Source organism: Trachurus trachurus (assembly GCF_905171665.1).
Source record: "Trachurus trachurus genome assembly, chromosome: 10".
Taxonomy (NCBI): domain Eukaryota; kingdom Metazoa; phylum Chordata; class Actinopteri; order Carangiformes; family Carangidae; genus Trachurus; species Trachurus trachurus.
In genome coordinates, this window is record NC_139894.1 from 18,059,614 (window position 1) to 18,080,374 (window position 20,761).

The following is a 20,761-nucleotide window of genomic DNA, read 5'->3' on the forward strand; positions in this document are numbered from 1 at the left end:
GTGTTTAACTTGCGAAAACCACGTTTGATTAATTTTTGCAGAGGTCAAGCTCGGTTTTAAAAAGAGGCCGTGTTATCAGAGTCGATTGCTTCGGTCTGGCAAACCCCGGGCAGCTGCTCAGCTCATTAATAATTCAGCAGCTTCATAGCAGAGATACTATAAGACAGCGCTTTGAAAAACACTGACTTCATACATACACTCGCGTTTGAAGCCTTCTCCGTTGCACTACATAGACCTAACCCCCCTCTTGTCGTGTGTTGTTACGTAGCAAACGTCCCACAATGAACATTTATCTCTGAGCGCACAACATTATCTAGAAATGCACGTTTATTGTTGCTGCCATTGCAATACAAATGCTTCACAATTACATGTCTGTACCTTTGACCTGATTTCAAGTATTTAATTGACAGAAAACGGCATTATAGCAAAACACTCAGATTATATAAATTAGTCAAAAGGCAGATGAGTTGTGCACAAATGTATCTCAGAATACTGTATGTTGTAAAGATAAAATTTGGCACCAGCTGACATAACAGTAGTAACGTTAGTCTTAAGTCAAAATTAAAGTATAAAACTACACCAGTTATTTTGCAGTCTCCACATAATAATAAATAAATTCATCCAAAAAAAGATTGAGATACAAAATATATTTTTTGTTATCCAGTTACATTTAGCACCATTTAAAAGTCAAACATTTCATCTTCTTCTGTGGCGTACTCTTTGCTTTGGGGAGAGAAGCTTTTCACTTTCCGTGTCCATGTCTCCATGAGGATACAAATCGCCACGTTTAATCCCTCCTCTCTTCTTCCACCTCTCCGCCTCTCTGCTCTTCCTGCTCCTCCTGCCACCTGCTCCCTCCTCCTCCTCCTTCTTTCTCTTCTTCTGTGCTGGGGGTGCATACTGCCCGTGACCATGGAGGAGGAGAGACTCGAAGGGGTCTGTGTGGCAGGCTTCGTCATCAGTGTAACGCGGCCGATACCTCCCCAGTAGCCCTCCTTCTCGTTTAGCTTGAGCCTCCCTCCTCAGTCTCTTTATCTCCTGTCTCTCTCTGCGCCTCTCTGGCCACGTCTTCCCCTTGCTGGTTCGCCTACACGTCTCCTGCTTTGTTCTGCTCCTCCCTTGGATCGGCTGATTCTCCTCACCGCTCTCCCCTGTTGGTTCAGACAAGTGCTGCTGGTCTAAGGCACCCATGGATCCAGCACCCGCAAGCTCTGAAACAAAACACAGACGGCATTGATAAAGAAGATATCCTTGATAATCACTATGAGCCTGTGTAGATGCTCCTTCATGGTCCTCAACTTCGCTGTTTCACATTTACATTCTCCACCCTCACCAACCTTGTGTTCAATGGCAGCAGGCTGCAAAACCCACCTGCTCAGCACCAAACAGCAGACAAGACAAAGTCAGCGACCAGCTGGTGAACATAATGGTACATTTAGCAGCTAAAGAGCCAGACATTTCCCTCAAGAGTTGCTGGAGATCAAAAACAGCTAGACAAGAGACTGAATGTTGGTTTACATTCATGGAGTGGCCAAAAACATAACTACATATCAATGCTAATATTGCTCTGCTTACAGCAGATGAATCTAAATTTGGTCGGGTGATAACATGTCACAACCTGTTGTGTTCACCCCAAGTGGCAAAAACAATATTACACAAATAATAATACGTAACTTAGCACCTTTTAAAATCTGTAATTTTTGTTGGCCTCCTGCATTTGAGCTTCCCACCTTGCTCCAGTGATGACACCACTGCTGGGTGTGGTTACAGGTTCAACAAAACAGAGGTGAAAGGTCTGACACAGAGTGAAAAACTGTTTTTAAAGCAAGTGTTAAATTACTTTTAAAAGCAATTTGAGAACCGGTAGAGCAGTTTTTTTTATCATTCCAAACATGAGTAGTGAAGACAAGATGACTGGTCACCATACCATCTTGCTTTTAGCACCACACACTGGGACAGAGCTGGATGTCACACTCCTACCATAGAAGGATCACAATGATTACCATAATTACAGTAATTACCACTTAGAAAAGAAGAAAAAGTATCTGTACTGTATCTGCTAGAGAAAAAAATAGCTTTTTTTGTCATAAAGGAGCTCATCTGGCACAACAGCCAACCCATGTAAAATGCTAATAGTGAATAAGCTCATAGAGTCTGTAAAGCTCTGCCGACACAGTGCCATGTGGTAATACTGAACCTGTATTTATATGAATTACTCATTATTTCTGCTTCATTGCTCTGTCCATTAATTGTGTTGTCATTTATCTGTGAAAGGATATCTCTTGGATAAAAAAAATGTATTTCCAGTGCAAAATAACTACAGTCAAACTCTGTCCCCTTCAAAAATGTCAATAAAGAATGCTGATAGAAAAAAACACTATTTTATGCAAACATCAGTGAATATACAATAACTTTTTGTCACCTTTCGCTTGTAGCTGCACACTAGTATGACACTGGAGGATGTCATCAATGGTGTCATAGTGGCAAACATAAGGCAGTGAAGGAAATGTGCGACTGACCATCCTCCTCTTAGTGCACTCCTGGTGAGGACAGAGAGAGAGAGAGACTGCGGTAAGAAATAATAGAAAAAAGTGAAAAACAGACGCAGGATTGTGGAGAAAAAAAACAAGTAATTGAAGGAGAGAAGAGAGTTGATGCAATTCAAAGTGAGGAAACAATAGTTTCAAAGATACAGATATACAGATACAGGTGGGAAAAAATGCTGGACAGAGATATAAAGAGGAGAAGAGAAAGGCAGATAGAGAGATGAGACAGAAAAAACAGAAGCCAAGAAGGCAAAGACAGTGAAAACAAGAAAGGAATTCATTTTCCCCTTGAAAAGAAATACATTGAGACTTCAGCCATTAACGTTTTAGCTGCCCTGCACTGTTACATGTAGAAGTGATTAGACATGTAGCCCCTCATGAGCAGCGATCAAACTACTCCCTGCTAAATGCTAACTCCCTGATGATAACTATACACCTCAATGAATCTTGTGACCATCTACTGCTGATTAACTGAAGATTCCCACAACAGACACAGGAAAATCAGAGATACAGTCTGTGTGGATTATTGCCCGAAGCTATGAAACACACTATCTGAGGATATCAGGGAACATAGTTCACTTGGTATTTTCAAAGGAAAGCTATACACTTGTAATCTCTCCACTTTGGCCTTTAACATTGAAATGCTGAAATTTGGCACTTTGCTCTTGAATTGTGCACTGCAGTGCTTCTTTTATGATGCTGTTATAAGTATTGATGTCGGGGAAATAAAAGATTGTGGTGGATTGTGTGTTTCATCATCCCACACAACAACACACAACCTGGCCATTATTAGTGGGGCAACTTCAGGTTGTGCCCGGCACAGATAAAGCTGCAGTGAGTTGCACCTGCAGAGAAAATGTTCTGGGGCAGCCGACACAGGCTGACCCCAGTGTAATCAAAACCTGTGGTGCATTTGTGTCCGTCTGGACAGGAAGCTCTGCAGTGCCATTTTCCACAGAGCTGATTTATCTTTTAATAGAAGTATACGAAGAAAAGTTTTTCATCTAAAAGAAAACGTTTTTTATTTTATTTTATGCATTCTATGTAACCTATATATGTATATTATATATATTCACTTCTATAACATTATATACCATCTAATTTTACATGAATGTTTTTGACATGTTTCATGTTCATTTTCTGTCTTTTCATGTGAGAGACTTGTTGCCTGTGAATTCTGTCATTAACAGAATTTCTTGTATGAAAGGTGCAATGCAAATTTAGTTAAAGCAGAAGTACGCGGAATATTTGTGTTAATATAAGTCTTAAATAGTTATATCTTCCGACAGCAATCACTTATATAGAGTGTTTGGTCTGAAACACGGGTCTGTCAGTCACTCTGCTCTGCTGTAAGCCGAGGAGAAAACTTTCCTTGTATCCTACAACCTTTATCCAATGAGGAGAGAGAACGGCATAAAGGGGCAGTCCTCTCTGTGTGTGCAGCCAAGGGATGCGCATGAATGTGGTGACGTAGGGACGAGGGCGGGGACTGCTAACTCCATCCGCTGACTGGAAGTTAGCCAAAACGACCGGATCGCTTACTTCTGCTTTAATTATTACTTATTGTCATAATTTCATCCACCACTTACGTAGCCATAATGTCCCCTCTTAGAGCAGTTGTAACAGTGAGCAAGGCATCTCTTGTGTTTGACCCTGTGGACTCTCTGTGGTCTGAGTGGAACCTCTAACCGGATCTGGAAAAAAAAACACATGAAGACATTAGAACATGGACAAATAACTTTAAGAAATCTGTTTAAAGGATTTCATTTTCTAATTTTGAGCAATAATACTAAAAACGAATACATGTTTCTACAGTGTGCCAGAAAGACCATTTACACTGCAGTTAAGCCAAATCTTCAACTCACCGTCAGGTGGTATTGTCTCCATGTATCAGGGCAGGCCTGAGGAAAAAACCCACAAAACAGAGGAGGAAATTACAATTTTGTGCAAGAATACAGAATGAGGAGCTCTTTGCTGAGATCAATACTTACGTTAAATACATACATAAATGCAGTCCTCACATGCCTAAAGCTAAAACAAAATGGCAAATGCCTTCAGAGTTTCCTTTTAAACAAACGGAAACATGATCACAGACAAACTCACATCAGAGAAGTGTCCTGTCATCCCACAACGCTGGCAGTGTTGGTTCCACAGTGGGGGCTTCTCACACAACCTGAGGCCGTGTGCAGGCAGCCCACAACTGGGGCAGGGGCGGCTCGGACAGTCCCTCTGGACGTGGCCCTTTACCCCACAAAGGACACAGGTAGGACTCCTCTGCAGACAGAGAGACAAAATATATATTTTTGCTGGAGTTTACATATAACGCGTGTCTATAAACCATTTTTGTGGTGATATTTCAATAAAAACCACTGAACCTCACAAAGATAGTAAGTTATAGATCACTGATGTTGTGAAAGGTTCACATGTAAATCAACATAGTGATTCATGATTCAGAGAAGCATGCGTGTTTAAGAAATTACTGTGTAAATAAAGATTGAGAAAATTATAAGACAAATCACCATAACACACCTACAAAATATTTTATTGCAACATTAAGCCGGAAGTCTCAGTAGGTGGGTAGATATGTCAAACCAACGACTGTAATGGTTATTTCATATGCTCACTATCTACATACGTAAAGCTTACAATTATATCCTGTGTATGTAAAATAAAGGCTATGAGTTCCTTTACCTTATGGTAGTAGCAGCTTTTGGCTAAGTGTCCCGTCCTGTTGCAGATTTGACAGATAAGAGAACGACCAGGCCCAAAATAGCGACACTGGAAAATATGAGACAAATAAATGAGGGTCATCATTATTAATAAAAATTTGAATTATTTTTGTATTCATGATAATACGATGAAATATAAATATCATGAATACAAAAATAATTCAAAATTTTATCATTCATTGCTTCTCTTTTATTAGGAATAAATGTCCTGGAAATGTAAATAACTTTTTTGTTCCAGTATTTTTTGCATTCATACATACCGAAATACAACAATCACACTGATGTTTGGTAACATAGGAGTATATAGGAGTATATACTGACTGCTGCTTAACAGACACTTAAAAGTACCAGAGGTCTGGGGAATGACAGATGTCACCTTCCCTGAATAAATAGTTAATTCAACAAATAAACTTTATAGATATCAAAACTTACCTTGTCTTTCTCTGATACAGCCCATGTACCATTTGGATCTGTTACGGAGAGATTGAAATTTTATAATATTAACTTATGCAGATACTTAATGTGCACAATAAAAGCCATAACTAAGTGGCTTTCACAAACAACACTTCTTGAACTGCAGCTCACTTTTCCCCAAAAACAGACCTTACAAAAAAGAAAAAAAAAAAAAACAGATTGAGATTTATACTGAGCCTAATAAATGTTGTCTTTCCCAGGTATCTGTCTTGTAAAAGATGTAGCTCACAGGGCTTACAAACATGATGAAAAACACTTAATGGTCCTAAAGAAAGGATGATAAGGATCCCTTTATGTGTGAGGGAAAACCCTGAAATCTCTCTGCTCCAGTGGAGCTGCTGGCTGGTAAACATGATGAAGTGGCTGCACAGGATTATGAGTGTCTTCATCAATGTTAAGCAGAGCATTTCTGAAAAACAGAGCGCCTGCTGAGCAAACCATCTCTGTGCATGTTTATAAAAAAAACTGCACTCCCACAGACTTACAGAGATTCAACACACAGGGTTACTGCCTGAGCTGATAACGCTGCTCAGCTATCTATGAAATACGGAGGCCATTAAGTAGAAAACTCTTTATTCCATTAAATGTCCAAATACTTCAGTAGTTCAAGACACCTTATTAAACTCAGCCCACATTTATTTATTGTAATGATTGGGTGTGTGTGTGTGTGTGTGTGAGAGAGAGTGAGTTGTGTGCGTGCATGTGCGTGTGCATTTCATTCTGCTCTATTTTATTCCCTATCATGTGATGTGCTGCTGTGGCAAGGGACTTTCCCCGATGTGGGATTAATAAAGTTCATTTTATCTTATTAAAAGCCATAGTCCTTATTAAAAGCCTTAAAATAACGATCCTAACCATAAAATTGAATACAACACAAACATTACCCCAGAGCCACATGATAGTAGCCTCTATACACTGGCTAAGGCTGATTACAAATTAGAGACAGGTGTTCATGTCTGAGTCTTGAATAATAACTTATCATGAAAAAAGACAATTCTTCTGTCGGTGTAGCTGCACACTTTTGGACTTCACTGAGTGTCACTTGTTTGTATCTCTTATAAACACTTCAGACACACACCCACAACGCAAATGTAACCACTGTAAAAAACTATTTTGTGGTATTTGCAAAAGGAATAATAGGCTATTCAAACAGGATGACAAACAGCAGCAACACAATACCCACCCTCATCTCCAGAGTCATCCTCGGAGCTGCTCCAGTAGGAGAGGTTGAGCTGGATGCTGGAGTCTCCCTCTTGTGCTTCTCCTCCCAGGATCATCCACTCTTCGACGGGCTGATCACTGTCCTCCTCCCCCTCCTCCTCCTCACCATCATCATCATCATCCACCACCAGAGTCCGTCCGGAGGTGAAGGCCAGGATAAGTGGAGGAGACCTCTCCCCGCTGAGCCGCTGACAGCCGCTCCTTTGTCTCCGGTCACTTATCTCGGTCTCTCTCTCTTCACTGTCTGAACTCCAGGAGTCTTCGATGAAGACAGCCGCTTCACTGTCCTCCTCCTCCTCCTCCTCCTCCTCCTCCTCTTCCTCCTTGTTCATAGTAGTACAACCAGGCACCGCGGCGCGACTGAACAGCGCCACCCAACGACGACTCGACGCACTGCTATCAAACAGCGGCGCTTCACTAAACTACAACTTTTAGTAGTCAGAAATAAAAACCATCCGTGTCTTTGAATTCAGTAATTTGGATGTAAACACGTTAAATGCCCGCCCGGCCACGTTAACGTTGAGTTAACACAACATGAATCAGGTCCGTAGTAGCCGGCGGTAGCTTATTAGAGAAGCTAAATTAGCAAACATAACCCATTCAAATGATATCTAACGACCTTTTCCAATCGCTTATCGTTTTAAATTAACGATATATCGGTCGTAGCACAGAATACAATTAAATAAAACCACCTTATTAAGTGTTTCCTCCACACATAAAATTCAGAGGATTGTTGCTCCCATGCTTGTTTACCCGGCGTTTCCGGGAAAATGTTGGACAACCAAAGCGTAACCCGGAGTTACAACACGGAGTTGGGCTACAAATGTTGTTCCCTGCGTGGAAACGATCGTGTAATTTAGTAGTCGCACAGTAATGTTCAGTGACTGACTGGCGTTAATGACATAAACATTACACGTTGTTGCTTTTACAAATCATTCGCATGACAACGATGCATGCAAAGGAATTTGGCCACCATTTACACAAGCTTTAGCCTATGTGGTGTAATACCTCTATGGGTGTAGCTCAGAGTTACACAAGTAGCCTACAATGTAACAAATTGGATAAAAATAATAAATGACAAAAGTAAATGAAATATAAATAAAAATGGAGGTGTGGCTCTTATTACTCTGACTCTTGATCGGCGTTTGTGGTGGTGATACAGATATAGACTGCACATCAACTTTGAAATTATGGCTATTATATATTTCATGCGCTCCAAGATCAGTTTTATAGAGTGAGGACAGTCTGTGGTGGTGGTGACATACAGTATTTACCATATTTTCACCAAAGATCTATCTTCGGCGGAGTTGAACGTTATAGACTAACTCCTGAAAATACAGGGTTATCCACATCGACTCTGTGGCGCAACGGTAGCGCGTCTGACTCCAGATCAGAAGGTTGCGTGTTCAAATCACGTCAGGGTCAATTATTGCATTTAGCCACTTAGCCATGAGCAGCAAGCGCAGTATCAAGAGTAGTTCATTGAAAAAGTCTGTCCACTGAAATACCCTGTGGTAAACCATGAACTCCTCCTATAATTGACCAGTGAAAACACTACAAAATGATGCATTCTAGTTTCTAAATCTAAATGATCTTTACTAGGGTGCCATGTGGGGTGGTGCCGGGTGTGATCCCCGTCAACAAGGGAATCAAATTACCTTAACACCAGGATTAATCACTGGACATTCATTTTTTCATTCAATTAAGTTGTTATGACTGCATTAACTTTATGTTTATGAAGCTGGGACTATTAGCTCCAGCCGCCCTGATCCTGCATGGATAAGAATGGATGGATGGATGGATTGATGGTTTGTTGTGAAATGACTGCAAGCAGACCTGTAGCCTATTAGCCTATTTGGGACAATAATATCATGTCCTCTGTATTTTGGATGGAAGTTCAAGAGAATTGACCTTTAATTTCTAAACAGTAGGCTAAACACCATGGAGAAAAAAAGTTTTATTTTTAAATTATTCCAGCCTTTTAAGACTTAGGCTACTATTCAATTTTAAACTAAGGCCAACAAAAATGTACTATTCATTTGGTGATCCATTTCTCCAAAGTGACCCGATGAAACAATGAGCTATTTAGTCAAATTCTTGAAATGCGTAGCCTAATAAAGTTTACAACCAAAACTCAGTGTAGGTTATTTGTCCCGATATCTTTTTATCATCATGTTGGTAAATACAATCCATGAAAATGATGTATTTACTGAGATTGTGTGTGCGTAGAGTAGCCTCACCACTTGTGTGTCTAAAGGCAAAAAGCGCCTCAGTGTCCACTCAAAGGCTCGCTGCTGTCCTCCGCTCAGGTGAGAGCACCATTGAGGTTTTCCGCTGCTCTGCCACTCATCACCACTGAAAGTCACTGTCTCTGATTTAAGTTTGAATTATTGGGCTATGTTTATTGCTACAAAACAACCACATGAAGACCTCTAAAGTTTGAGGAGGAGAACCGACTTTTTTTTTCTTCACAAACCTCATGGAGCTCCGCTTTGGACCGGTGCCGCTCGCCGTGAAACACAGTAAGTAACGGGGCTTCTTATCATCCCAGTGTTTACGCCTTCGGGTAGGCTAATTGCTGCTGTAACAACAGCTCTCCTCCGCTGCTCAGGGCTCGGCGGGGTGAACCAGCTCGGCGGGGTCTTCATTAACGGGCGCCCGTTACCGCACGAGGTGAGGCAGCGTATTGTGGAGCTCGCGCTACTCGGCGTGCGTCCCTGTGACATCTCCCGCCGTCTGCGCGTCAGTCACGGCTGTGTCAGCAAAATACTGGCCAGGTAAATGAGTCAGTCTACTTACTTATTTACACACTTATTGACTGGAAGGAGGAGGAAGTCTTTCCTGTGCACACCTGCACTTGTACAGCACGTTACATTACATTGCACAATTGTTAATCCTGCACTGATTACTGTAAATATGTTTCATGTCTCTTTATAATTTTATACAGATTTCGTTACTGTATCCTTGCTAGCCTAAATTATTTTTATTCTAATTATCGTATCTATTCTATTCTATTGTTATTTCCTGCACATAGGATTCTATATTACATATTGTTGCATAGCAGGCTAATCAATTTAAACAAATCTTGCAGTGTTCACACAGACTATTCTGGCCTTTATTTTAAAATGTTAAGGTCATTTCGAAATTTGATTTAAACTTAACATTTTTTAAACTGCTTTCTTACATGTGTGATAGTTAACTATCACAGCTGTCACTGGCTATTCTTTGGCATAGCATATATTGCACAAGATGTTTTATCACAGCATCAGAGGCACATCCATGCTGCTAATCTCAGCTCTGGTGTGCTGCCACTTGCTTTATAGGGTAGGTGCACAAACTCTACTACTTCCTGACAGGAAGACAGCATCTTTATTTCCTGTCCCATACTATTGGAGTGATCAATCAGGTGAACTTGGTGTGCCCAAGAGGTGCAGCACACCTGATCAATCACTTAACCCAATAGTATGGGCCAGGAAATAAAGATGCTGTCTTCCTGTCAGGAAGTAGTAGAGGGTTGTGCACCTACCCTATTGCATAACTGCATGATGCAGCAAGTCTGCAGGTGTATTAAGTGTGTATAAATGTAAATGTGGTCATCCCACAGTTCTTTATTCTGAATTACAGGATCACAATGTATTTTCTCTGACTTATATAGCTACTTTTCAGGTACAATGTTAACTTCTCATGACCAACATTGTTATTGCAGGTACAATGAGACAGGGAGCGTCAGACCAGGAGTTATTGGAGGCTCTAAGCCCAAAGTTGCCACTCCAAAGGTTGTACAAATGATCCTGCATCTGAAACACACCAACCCCACCATGTTCGCCTGGGAGATCAGGGACCGACTGATGCTCGAGCGAGTGTGTGACCATGACAGCGTGCCCAGCATCAGCTCCATCAACAGGTACAGAGGACCGTGTGTGTTACCTGACAACACAGATCATTACAACGAGCGCTAAGAGAGTTCCCTCTGTCTTCACAGGATCATCAGGAGCAAAGTCCAGTCTGAATCTTGTGAAGTTGGTAAGTGTTTCTCCATCCTCTCTTCTTTCTTGGTCCGCCTGCCGACTAATGGTCCCCGACGTTGACCTCTGCCCCTGCAGTATCATCGGCATCACCTGTTGCCATGGCAGCATCACATTCCTCCATCTATTCCATCAGGGGGATCCTGGGAATCAGAAAATACAGCAGCAAATATAAAGCAGGTATTTACGTAAATCAGTGAGTGTGGTCGGCACATGGCATCCTGTCCTGGTGTTCTTTACTATATACTCACAAATCAAAAAATTGTTCCATGTGCTGTTTGAGTGAAATATAATCAATTCATGTTTTTCTTGGATCAAGAACTTTAAGACACTTTATAGTAACTTCACAGTTTAGCTGGGATGCTTCCTTCATTTAAAAGTCATGTTTAAATCTAAAAATTAAGTTTTAGATTTAGTTCAGGCAACCTGTTGTAAAGTCAGTTATTCAACACTGTTTTGAGAACTTTTGTGGGGATTCATATTTACAGGGTAAAGAAAATCATTCAACACGTATCAAGACAATGCCTCTGATACACAAGCGTTGTTTTCCTCTGTTCTGAGCAAAATGTCAGATCCCACGCCTGATGAAACATCTCATGAAGATGGATGTACTTTGAGAGCAGACTGAGAGATTACAGTGAAGTCTCGGACCACAGAGACTCAGAGTGATGAGTAAAGCTCACAGTGTTGTGTAAATAAGAGTCTGACTGAAACAATCTCTGCAGCAGGAGATCCAGCTCGCCACCCCAGGCGTCTGTGCTCTCAGCCAGCAGGCTTTCTGCTCCTCCCTGCTTCCCCCTCACCTCTGCCTCTCATTACAGGCCTGCTTACACCTCCTCTCCTCCATCACGGAAACCATTAGAGCGGGAGATCAAACAGATAAATACACACAGTTACACTTGGGAATAAACACACACATGCGTGTATTTTATCATTTCGCTAATTAGAACTTGTGGAGGATCGCAGCAGGGGGACTGTCTGAGGTACGAAGGGAAATGAAAGTGAACCTGGACTGAAGCTGTTTTGTTTTCTAGGCAGGGACATCTCCTGCAGCGTGCACCACCATCAGCCATATTCCTGTAATGACGCCTGGGGATGGTCTGACCCCTGTCTGACCTCTGTCTCCAGCCTGACCCTTTACCCCATCCAGCCAACTAATCATGATCCAGCCTTTATAGGTCAGTCCACATCATAATATGATCACTTATGTCTATTATAAACTCACTGTCATGTGTTTTCTCAATGGTTTTTCTCTCTTGTTTAGGATCCCCATGCCATTACAGCTGAAGGAAGGGGTCCCATAAGGAAAGAATATCACACATTTCTGTGCCAAAAACAACATGATTTCACAAGCGGATTGATTAAGATTTTGTGTCTTACAAAATACATGACTTCAGTTTTCAAATATGTTCAAATAAAACTGAAATAACGTGCTAAATAAGTGACTGATTTAAAAAAAAATAATGTTTTATTTACACGATTTCACATCAAAACATATGCTGCTATCTCAGAGGCTTAATGGAGCTTCATCTGTCCAACATATTAGCCCTCATCCCTGCAACCCTGGAGGCCATTTTCTCCTCCGCCAGCGGTTAAGGTGGAGCATCATTAGGGGCCCCGTGATGGAGAACGGTGACTGTTTCTTGTCCTTAGTGTGCATCTCCCCGGCCTCCCCCTCCAGGATGAGGGATAAGAGGAGAAGATGGGAGATGTACCAGAGGGAGCAGCGGGGTCGAAGGACACAGCTGAGACAGAAATCTGTGGCCAGCAGTGGGCATCAGTCTGCAGGAGGCATGCAGAGAACAGGTGCATGGTGGTAAATGTTTTTTTTTTTACTGTGTATGTCATACATGCATTCACCCACAAACACAGCTTACATAGTGTATGTACATTTACAGCAACTTTAGACTTTTGGGACAAGTCTGTGTCATTTTCCGAAATTACCTATTTTGTTTGCAAGCAACTTGATTTCTGAATATAATTGTCTTAGCATTTCACTAATGTCAAATAGATTTTATTTTATTATACATTTATTTCATTTATTAAGCTTTACGATGTTTACGACTGAGGACACATTTTAAAGGAAACTATCAAATGTTGACAGGGAAGAAAAAGGGAACAAACCTTAGACAGACTTGCAATAAATCTATAATATAAACAGCAGTGAGTGCAATAGATCAATTATCTTAATCAGTAATTTAATAAGAAGAACATACTGAGCATAATAAGTTGGAGAGTTTCAGGTAGAGTGGAAGCATTTTATTGTTTGCAGACACACCTCTGCTTTTCTTGGTATTATAAGTGAGTGTTTGCTATAAAAAAACAAACATACCGGTAACTGGTTTGAAGGGTCACAGGATCACGGTCACATTGTTGGGTTTATTATTATTAAGTGGTGTTTGTGGTTTAGTCTGGCCAGAGGAAGACTGTGTCCATCCTTATTCCAGTAGTTTTCTCTGAAAACTCTGTGCTTTCAAGCTCCAACTCATTAAGACAGAACAACTGATTTACTTTTTCAAAGAACCAATGTGAACTGGCTGCTCAGCACCATTGTATAATCACTTCTTTTCTACAACTGAAGTTTTGTGGAGCCAATTCTCCAGTGGACATTGTGAGACAAAGAGGTTGTTGCCTGCAGGATGGCGACACAAGTGCAAAGCCAGACAAACCCTAAAGGGAGCTCTTGGTTTTGGCTTAGACAATAAAACCATCAGGGATCTGACTGGAGACGTCTGTGATAAAACACAACCAGGACTGTCAGTGTCATAATGTGAATACAATCAGAAAGACTTAAAGTAATGGAAAAATGTTCAAATTACTGGCTTTTGTTCTCATTCTCAGCCACTGTCTTTTATCCTATAATCCAGATCCTGCTGCACTGTGGCCTCCTGCAGATATCCTTAGGAGAGATTGTGTTTGACAAATTAAATAACGTAAAAAATATATGCATAGTCAAAGTGATTTAAATTTTTAAAATCAAGTGAGTACAGAAAGTAAATAAAGTGTAAAATAAGTAGTATACTCTTAAGGAATAACAATGAAACATCAAATAAAGTGGGGAATGCTGACAGACTAGCTTTTGGCATCATTTTTAATCACTGGGCAAATGATTAGTGTGCTGCTGCAGTCACACCTCCAGACAGGTGGACTTTGTAACCACAGGGACAGAAAGAGGACATTTTGCCAATATTTAAAAATTGTATGTAAAACCTAGGCTACTATTGACAAAGAAGTAGCTAACTTTACTTACTGTAAAACCATCAGGCTGATATGTTGCTACCAGTTAACAGCTTTGGACAATTTGAAATAAATGTTTTCCCACGATTATAAATAGGCCTATATAATGACAAATATTACAAGAGAAAGAACATAGAGCCTTTTGTTGCCATGAATGACCACTGGCAACAGTAATGTCATTATTATATCTCTGCCATCATTTATTGTCTGCCTTATCAGCTTTTACAGTCATCATAGATTTAGAAACTACAGTTTTATAACACGAAATGCAAAACGTGATGTCAGAGGTAAAAGCTGGTTTTCAATAATAATAAAATAAAAAGCAGGATTTTACATAAATAAAAAAGTAAACTCAGCAGCATGTCAACAATACACATGTTAACTAAAAGGGGACAAACTTAGTTTTTAATCACATGTTAATTTAATCGACTCTCACTTCAATCAAGAGACATTTGTGTGTGTGTGATGATGTGGATAACGAGGTCACAAAACTAACATGAATGCAATAATCATGTTCACAGAAGAATTTCCCCCTCAGTACAATTACACAGCATGAACTCAGTGAACGAGTCGTATACTGTTAGTTTTTATACTTTATACTTTTTATATTTTACTCATTTAACCACAATAAAACAGGCTTTAATTAATATTTAACTTTTGAAAGAAAGATAACACACAATAAATGAGATGTTAACTGCATGATCCATAAAGTCCAAGTTTGCTCCCTTCAGTGCAGCCTGGGGTTTTCTCACTTGGTCTGGTCTATGACCTGCATTAGACATTTCTGTGTAACTGACAGCTAAATTATTAATTATTCAGTCACTCAATGTGCATGAGCATAGATTAGAACATTTATACATAGCTAATAGGTTACATCTATGTAGTTGATTAGGTGTGACACATAAACACTAACTATCTGCTCACACCATATGTGAAATGTAAAGTGTGTGTTTGTGTGTGTGGGTGGGTGTGAAAACACATGCCTGCCTGCTTCATTGCTTCACAGCATGCGGTGTAAAGCTGTCTTCTGTCTTGAATTATGTCCAGGTTCAAAGTACAAAAGTGGACTTTTATTTGGGATATTTTACACTGAACTACTTCCTCCTTTGTAAATCACTGCAGCATTTCCTCATTCCCAGATTGCTCAGAGCAGCACAGAGGCTGTGAGGGAAGGGAGGGAAACCAATCAGTGTGGCTGTATAGATAAAAATAATTACCTCTAATATACCAAATACCCAAGGTGACTTATTCACTGCTGTGAGAGCTGCAAGAGGAAACAACCAGGGGTGAAGAAAAACTTTGTTAAAACTCACCTCAACTAAACTGTTTATTCAGTTTGAGCCGCTGGACAAACAGAGGTGATGTGGAGATTAGATCCAGAGGAGTTTAGACAGAGAGTTGAAAACATGGCAGTGAACCCCAGAGTTGTTTACAAGAGGAGGGAGACGATCACGGCGCTGCCTCTCTACTACTCTGGACTACTGCTGAAGAAATGCACTAAAGACAAGGTGAGGAAAAAGATACGGACGATACAGGTGGAGTGTGGGTAAAATGGATAATATTATAACTTGGAATAACATTAGAATAGAAGAGTGAATTTTAGTCATGGTACAGTTTTATGAAATATTCAGATATTTTACTTGAGTACCTTACACTATAAATATTTATTGGAATTCTCACTAATTTAATGTAAAAGTGAGCAGAGCGATCAATATTGGATTGTTTATGTGATTTTACTCCATTACCTATTGGTCTTTTTATCCATGACTATGAGACCATCCCCCAACTTTTTATGTCAATGTTTATGTTTTTAAAGTTACTACAGCTCTCAAGTCGATTAAATATTGGTGGTTTTGAACCACAGAATAGAAAACTGAGAGAAAAAGTAGTTAAATTGTAAAAGTAAATGTTACTAGTTATTAGTTCTTCACTCCTACCATTGTGCCAGTGTTAATACTGTGACAAGACCTGCAATTCAAGGTTGCGTTTATTGTTTTAAGGATTTTAGGATGTACTATGGAGAGCTCCGTGGAGCCACGCTGTTTCTCTACACAGACGACACACAGGACACAGTAAGGAAATTGTTTCATTTTGACAATTTATAAAACTGATTTTACCAGCTAGTGTAAGAAAATGTGGGGTCTCTATTTACAAACTAAGAAAATATGTGTATAATTAATGAAACAGTGAAGGCAGCATGTGTTTCCTACAAGTATAGTGTGAAAAGAGATAAAAACAGATGCATGTGTGAATGCCCAGTGATGGTCCTCAGATATACGTATATGATGTATTTGCTTGGTCAGTACACTGAGAGGCTCGACCTGGAGCAGCTCAAGACCATGGAGTTAGATTCTCCATACAAGATGAAGACGCCGACCATCTTCACTCTCACCCTGCCCCAGGAGGAGGTGCAGCTGAAGGTGTGTTGGACTTTCTTCTCCTCAGAAACTTGATTTCAGCCTGAGATCCACATCTAGATAGTACTATAATATATAATACTACATATCTGATTTTGTACCTTTACAGACCTTAAAGCAGAAGTAAGCGGAATGTTTGTGTTAATATAAGTCTTAAATAGTTATATCTAATATAAGTCTTAAATAGTTATATCTTCCGACGGCAATCACTTATATTGAGTGTTTGGTCTTAAAGGGACAACGAGGAGTTTCTATTTGGTTATAAAAAAAAGTCTCACGTTAATGTGGATGAATCTACGCTACCCACACTTGTTAATGGGCCCATTTTCGATAAATATATATCGTTTTGTCTCTATCGTTATTTTGTTATTATTAGTGGTGGTGGAAATGCTGGTCGAGCTGACCAGCGTTTTTTACTTTTTACTTTACTTTCCAAAACTCCTCGTTGTCCCTTTAAACACGGGTCTGTCAGTCACTCTGCTCTGCTTTAAGCCGAGGAGAAACTTTCCTTGTATCCTACAACCTTTATCCAATGAGGAGAGAGAACGGCATAAAGGGGCGGTCCTCTCTGTGTGTGCAGCCAAGGGATGCACGTGAATGTGGTGACGTAGGGACGAGGGCGGGGGCTGCTAACTCCATTGGCTGACAGGAAGTTAGCCAAAACAACCGGATCGCTTACTTCTGCTTTAATGTACTACAGCCAAGTGAAATCAAATGAATCACATATGTATTTAATCGTTTCTTCTCACATGTTAATATTCTTCTTTATGTGCATCTGTTGTTTGTGTGACTGTGCAGATGGACAATCCTGACACAGGGGAGGAATGGAGGGGCTTTATCCTCACTGTGGTCAAAGTAAGCAAACACACGTGCACTGTTGCTAAGCAGAATATTGTGTGAGTGCAACAAAAAATGTCAAATGAATGGCCTTCAACAACAGAGGAGCTCTTGATGCCCCTTGATAACATTTCTTGGCTCTGTGACTCTTTTTTGATGAACAAAGCCAAGACCAACAAAGTACAGGAAATGTCCTGGTTAATGATTAGGCAGCATTTTGGCTCAAGGAAGCTTCAAGGAGCAAACGTTATGACAAATGAGGTTATAAGACTTGGGAGGAAAGATCAGTGAAAACTTAGAACAAGCAGGATGGATGATAACAAGAGCCCATATAGCCTAATAGTTTAGAGTAAATAGTAAATAGTTTTCAGAGTCAGTTTTTTATCTGCTTGACTGGATTTTTAAGCATTAAGCTGCAACAGACAGTTGACAGTGTTAGTAATAACAATGTGCTGACCTCCATGTTTTCCCTGCAGAAACAGATTCCCAGTAAACTGCAGCTGCTGCCTGGCCAGATGTTGCAGCTGGAGGATGCTCTGAGTCGAGAGAAAAGAAGAAATCCCACGTCTCATCCACCTCTCCCGCCTCGACCAGCTTTCCTGTGCCAGTCCACCGCCACACCAGCCAAAGACAAGCCAGGCAGCAGCACCCCTGATATGCCTCTGTAAGTGAAGAGTTTCTGTGTTCAACACAAAACACAGCATGAACATGGTTTTAGACTTTATAGACGAGGGTCTGGAGTATTTCTGAGGTCACTGACAACGTTTGTGTTCACCTAAACTGATTAAATGTTTTCTTGCCCTTTGCCCTCTGAAATGTTATACCTGAACCTTTGTCACCATCGCTGGAAACAAGGAAGTCTTTTTTTTTCTTTCTATTTGTTGCTACAGCTGTTTTTTCGATGTGAATCGACAAGAGGCTGAGAGGATGCTGTCTGCAAACCCGGAAAATGGAAGCATCATCCTCCGTCCGTCAACTTTGGCCAACAACTACGCCCTGACCCTGAGACAACACACCCCGAGGTTTGAGGATGCTTTAATGTCCCACTGATTACAGGCTAATGCAGGAGGTTACGTCAAGTTTTCTCTCTTCATTAATTATGAATCAGGAGATGTGTCCAATTGGACTGAATTAACCAGGATAGGATTCATATTTCCATTTACATGGAGGCTTCGTATACACAGGAAATTGAACACGGCATTGAGATGCACTTTGAAGTAAATTATGTTAAATCTGGAATGATCTGACTTAAGGAATAGGATAAATAAGTGTCAATTTTGAATTCTCGCCTCAAAACTTATTTTTATCAAAATTTCCAGATTATTCACAGTGTTTTTAATGATTTTAATTATTGTGTTGTTTCGTTATACACATACTCTAACTGTAACTGTGTTTAGAAAAGTACTATTCATAAAAATGAGTAGTGAACAAATAAAATGGATAAGAAATTGTTATCAATTATAATTTATTGTTATTATATCTAAATTCAAATATAACAAGCGTTACAATAAAACCAAGTGTCTAATTAACAAAGACTCCCATTAGCACATGGATAATTTGCATCTTTGTGTCAGCAGAAACCAGATAATCCCAAATAATCCCCCTCCTCCTTGTGTTTCAGTGGGCCTGTCATGAAGAACTACAGAGTGGCGTCCACAAAGTCAGGCTTTGTTATTGAACTGGAGAGAGCGGTAAGTCTCACGACTATTAACTTACAAGGACCTAAATTAAAAGTAACAGACAGTTTTAGAAAATCTTGATTTCAGATTGTTCAGAGTCGTTGTTAAACCACACTGTCCGCTGTAACCCATTTCTAATAAACATAACCTGGAACAGAAATGATTGACCTGCAAAACAGCATGTCTGATTGATTATTAATTATTACCCTCAGATCTGCCACCCTGCAGAATCTTTAAGGTGCACTAGTATCTCAAAGTGACTATCAGATTTGACCCTATTATGGCTGGTAATTACAGAATATATTTTGTATCTCCTGCCACCATATATAAAACAGGAATGTACCTTTGCACTGTCCCTTTAAAGATTATTCCACTGTAATAGTCTGACAATGCCTGACTTCATCTCATGATTTAAATTAATTACATACATTTCTTCTTTTAGTTCTCTAGGGGTGCAATGATTTACAATCAACAATACATAATGTATATTATGTATTATATACTGAGCACTGGCCATGACCATATGGGGAATTTGAATATACAAAAATCAAATTCTAGCAATGGAAACTAAAACTAGCCTCTCTTTGTGTTTCCTCCTGTGCTTCCTCTCTGCAGGTGACAGCCTCCACCCTGGAAGATGTAATTAAATACTTCCTTGAAAAGACAGAATACCGTCTTCATCCCTACATGGTGTCTCAGCCCTACGACACTCGGATCGGTGAGAGGAACACTGCTTCTAGAAAGTACAAAGTACAAGCAGTGTACGGCCCCTAACTGTGTTTATGTGTGCGTTCTGCAGAGCCGTCACCTGCTCCCAAAAGCGTCAGTGTCCCCTCACCTGGGGTGAAAACAATACCCAAGGCACAAGTGGCACCAATGCTGCGGGCACAAGCCAAAGAAGAGCCTCAGCCCTCTCCAGCCAAGGCAGAGGAGAATGACTATGTCCTTCCTGATGAAGAAAGACCTGATGATCAGAAACAAAATCTTGGTGAGAATCAGTGAGCATTTGTTTTTCATACTTGTAAGAGCTGCTTTCAGTGAAAATTAAGAAACATAAGTGATTCTTGTTTCTTTATTCTAAACTAGGTTCACTGGGACGTGAGCTCCATCATGTTTTAAAATTACGGCGGGAACAGATCTATGCCAAGGGAGACACGAATGAATCCAGTGAAAAATCCAACTCCGGCACAGTTCAGTGGACAAAGAGTGGAGCGATGTGAGCTGGGCGCTGCTGACCTCACTGAGAAGTCTGCTGTTTGTGTGACCTTCATCTTCAGCTGATAGATCACGGTTTCTCTGTGGAAATTCGAAAGGAAGCTGGGAAGAAAATATATAGAAATTACATGAAAAAAAAAAAGTATTTATAAAGACAACAACAGATAGACCACAAATCTCTGTGCAGAATCTGCAGAGTTAAATGCTGAATATCCGTTACTACGCTGCATGCAGTGCTTTTAGCATGCTAATGATAAATAGCTCAACAGTTTATTGTAACAGCATCTGTTGTCTGTAACAAATCATCTGAACAGTACGGATTGAGATGTGTCAATATGGATGTGATGAGGGGATGAGGCAGGATCACCAAAACCATTACAA

The 20,761-nt window shown here is 40.3% G+C and overlaps 2 protein-coding genes across 2 annotated transcripts; one reads left to right on the top strand and one right to left on the bottom strand.

Annotated features, from left to right (window-relative positions):
• Window positions 1-438: 438 nt before the first annotated feature.
• On the bottom strand, window positions 439-7,723 carry LOC310992998 (uncharacterized protein). The gene is made up of 8 exons (XM_083981225.1): window positions 6,933-7,723; window positions 5,708-5,745; window positions 5,238-5,324; window positions 4,650-4,820; window positions 4,412-4,447; window positions 4,136-4,240; window positions 2,423-2,540; window positions 439-1,211 (listed from the first exon to the last, which is right to left on the bottom strand). Exons 1-8 carry the CDS (start codon window positions 7,300-7,302, stop codon window positions 697-699), a joined length of 1,440 nt encoding a protein of 479 aa, XP_083837351.1. The 5' UTR covers window positions 7,303-7,723; the 3' UTR covers window positions 439-696.
• A 7,699-nt stretch (window positions 7,724-15,422) lies between these two features.
• On the top strand, window positions 15,423-20,385 carry LOC310992999 (signal-transducing adaptor protein 1-like; the record flags this gene model as incomplete). Its single annotated transcript, XM_083981226.1, has 10 exons — window positions 15,423-15,740; window positions 16,233-16,304; window positions 16,536-16,652; window positions 17,448-17,504; window positions 17,963-18,150; window positions 18,377-18,508; window positions 19,108-19,177; window positions 19,781-19,883; window positions 19,965-20,153; window positions 20,252-20,385. The coding sequence occupies exons 1-10, from the start codon at window positions 15,594-15,596 to the stop codon at window positions 20,383-20,385; spliced, it is 1,209 nt and encodes a 402-aa protein (XP_083837352.1). The 5' UTR covers window positions 15,423-15,593.
• Between the last annotated feature and the right edge of the window lie 376 nt (window positions 20,386-20,761).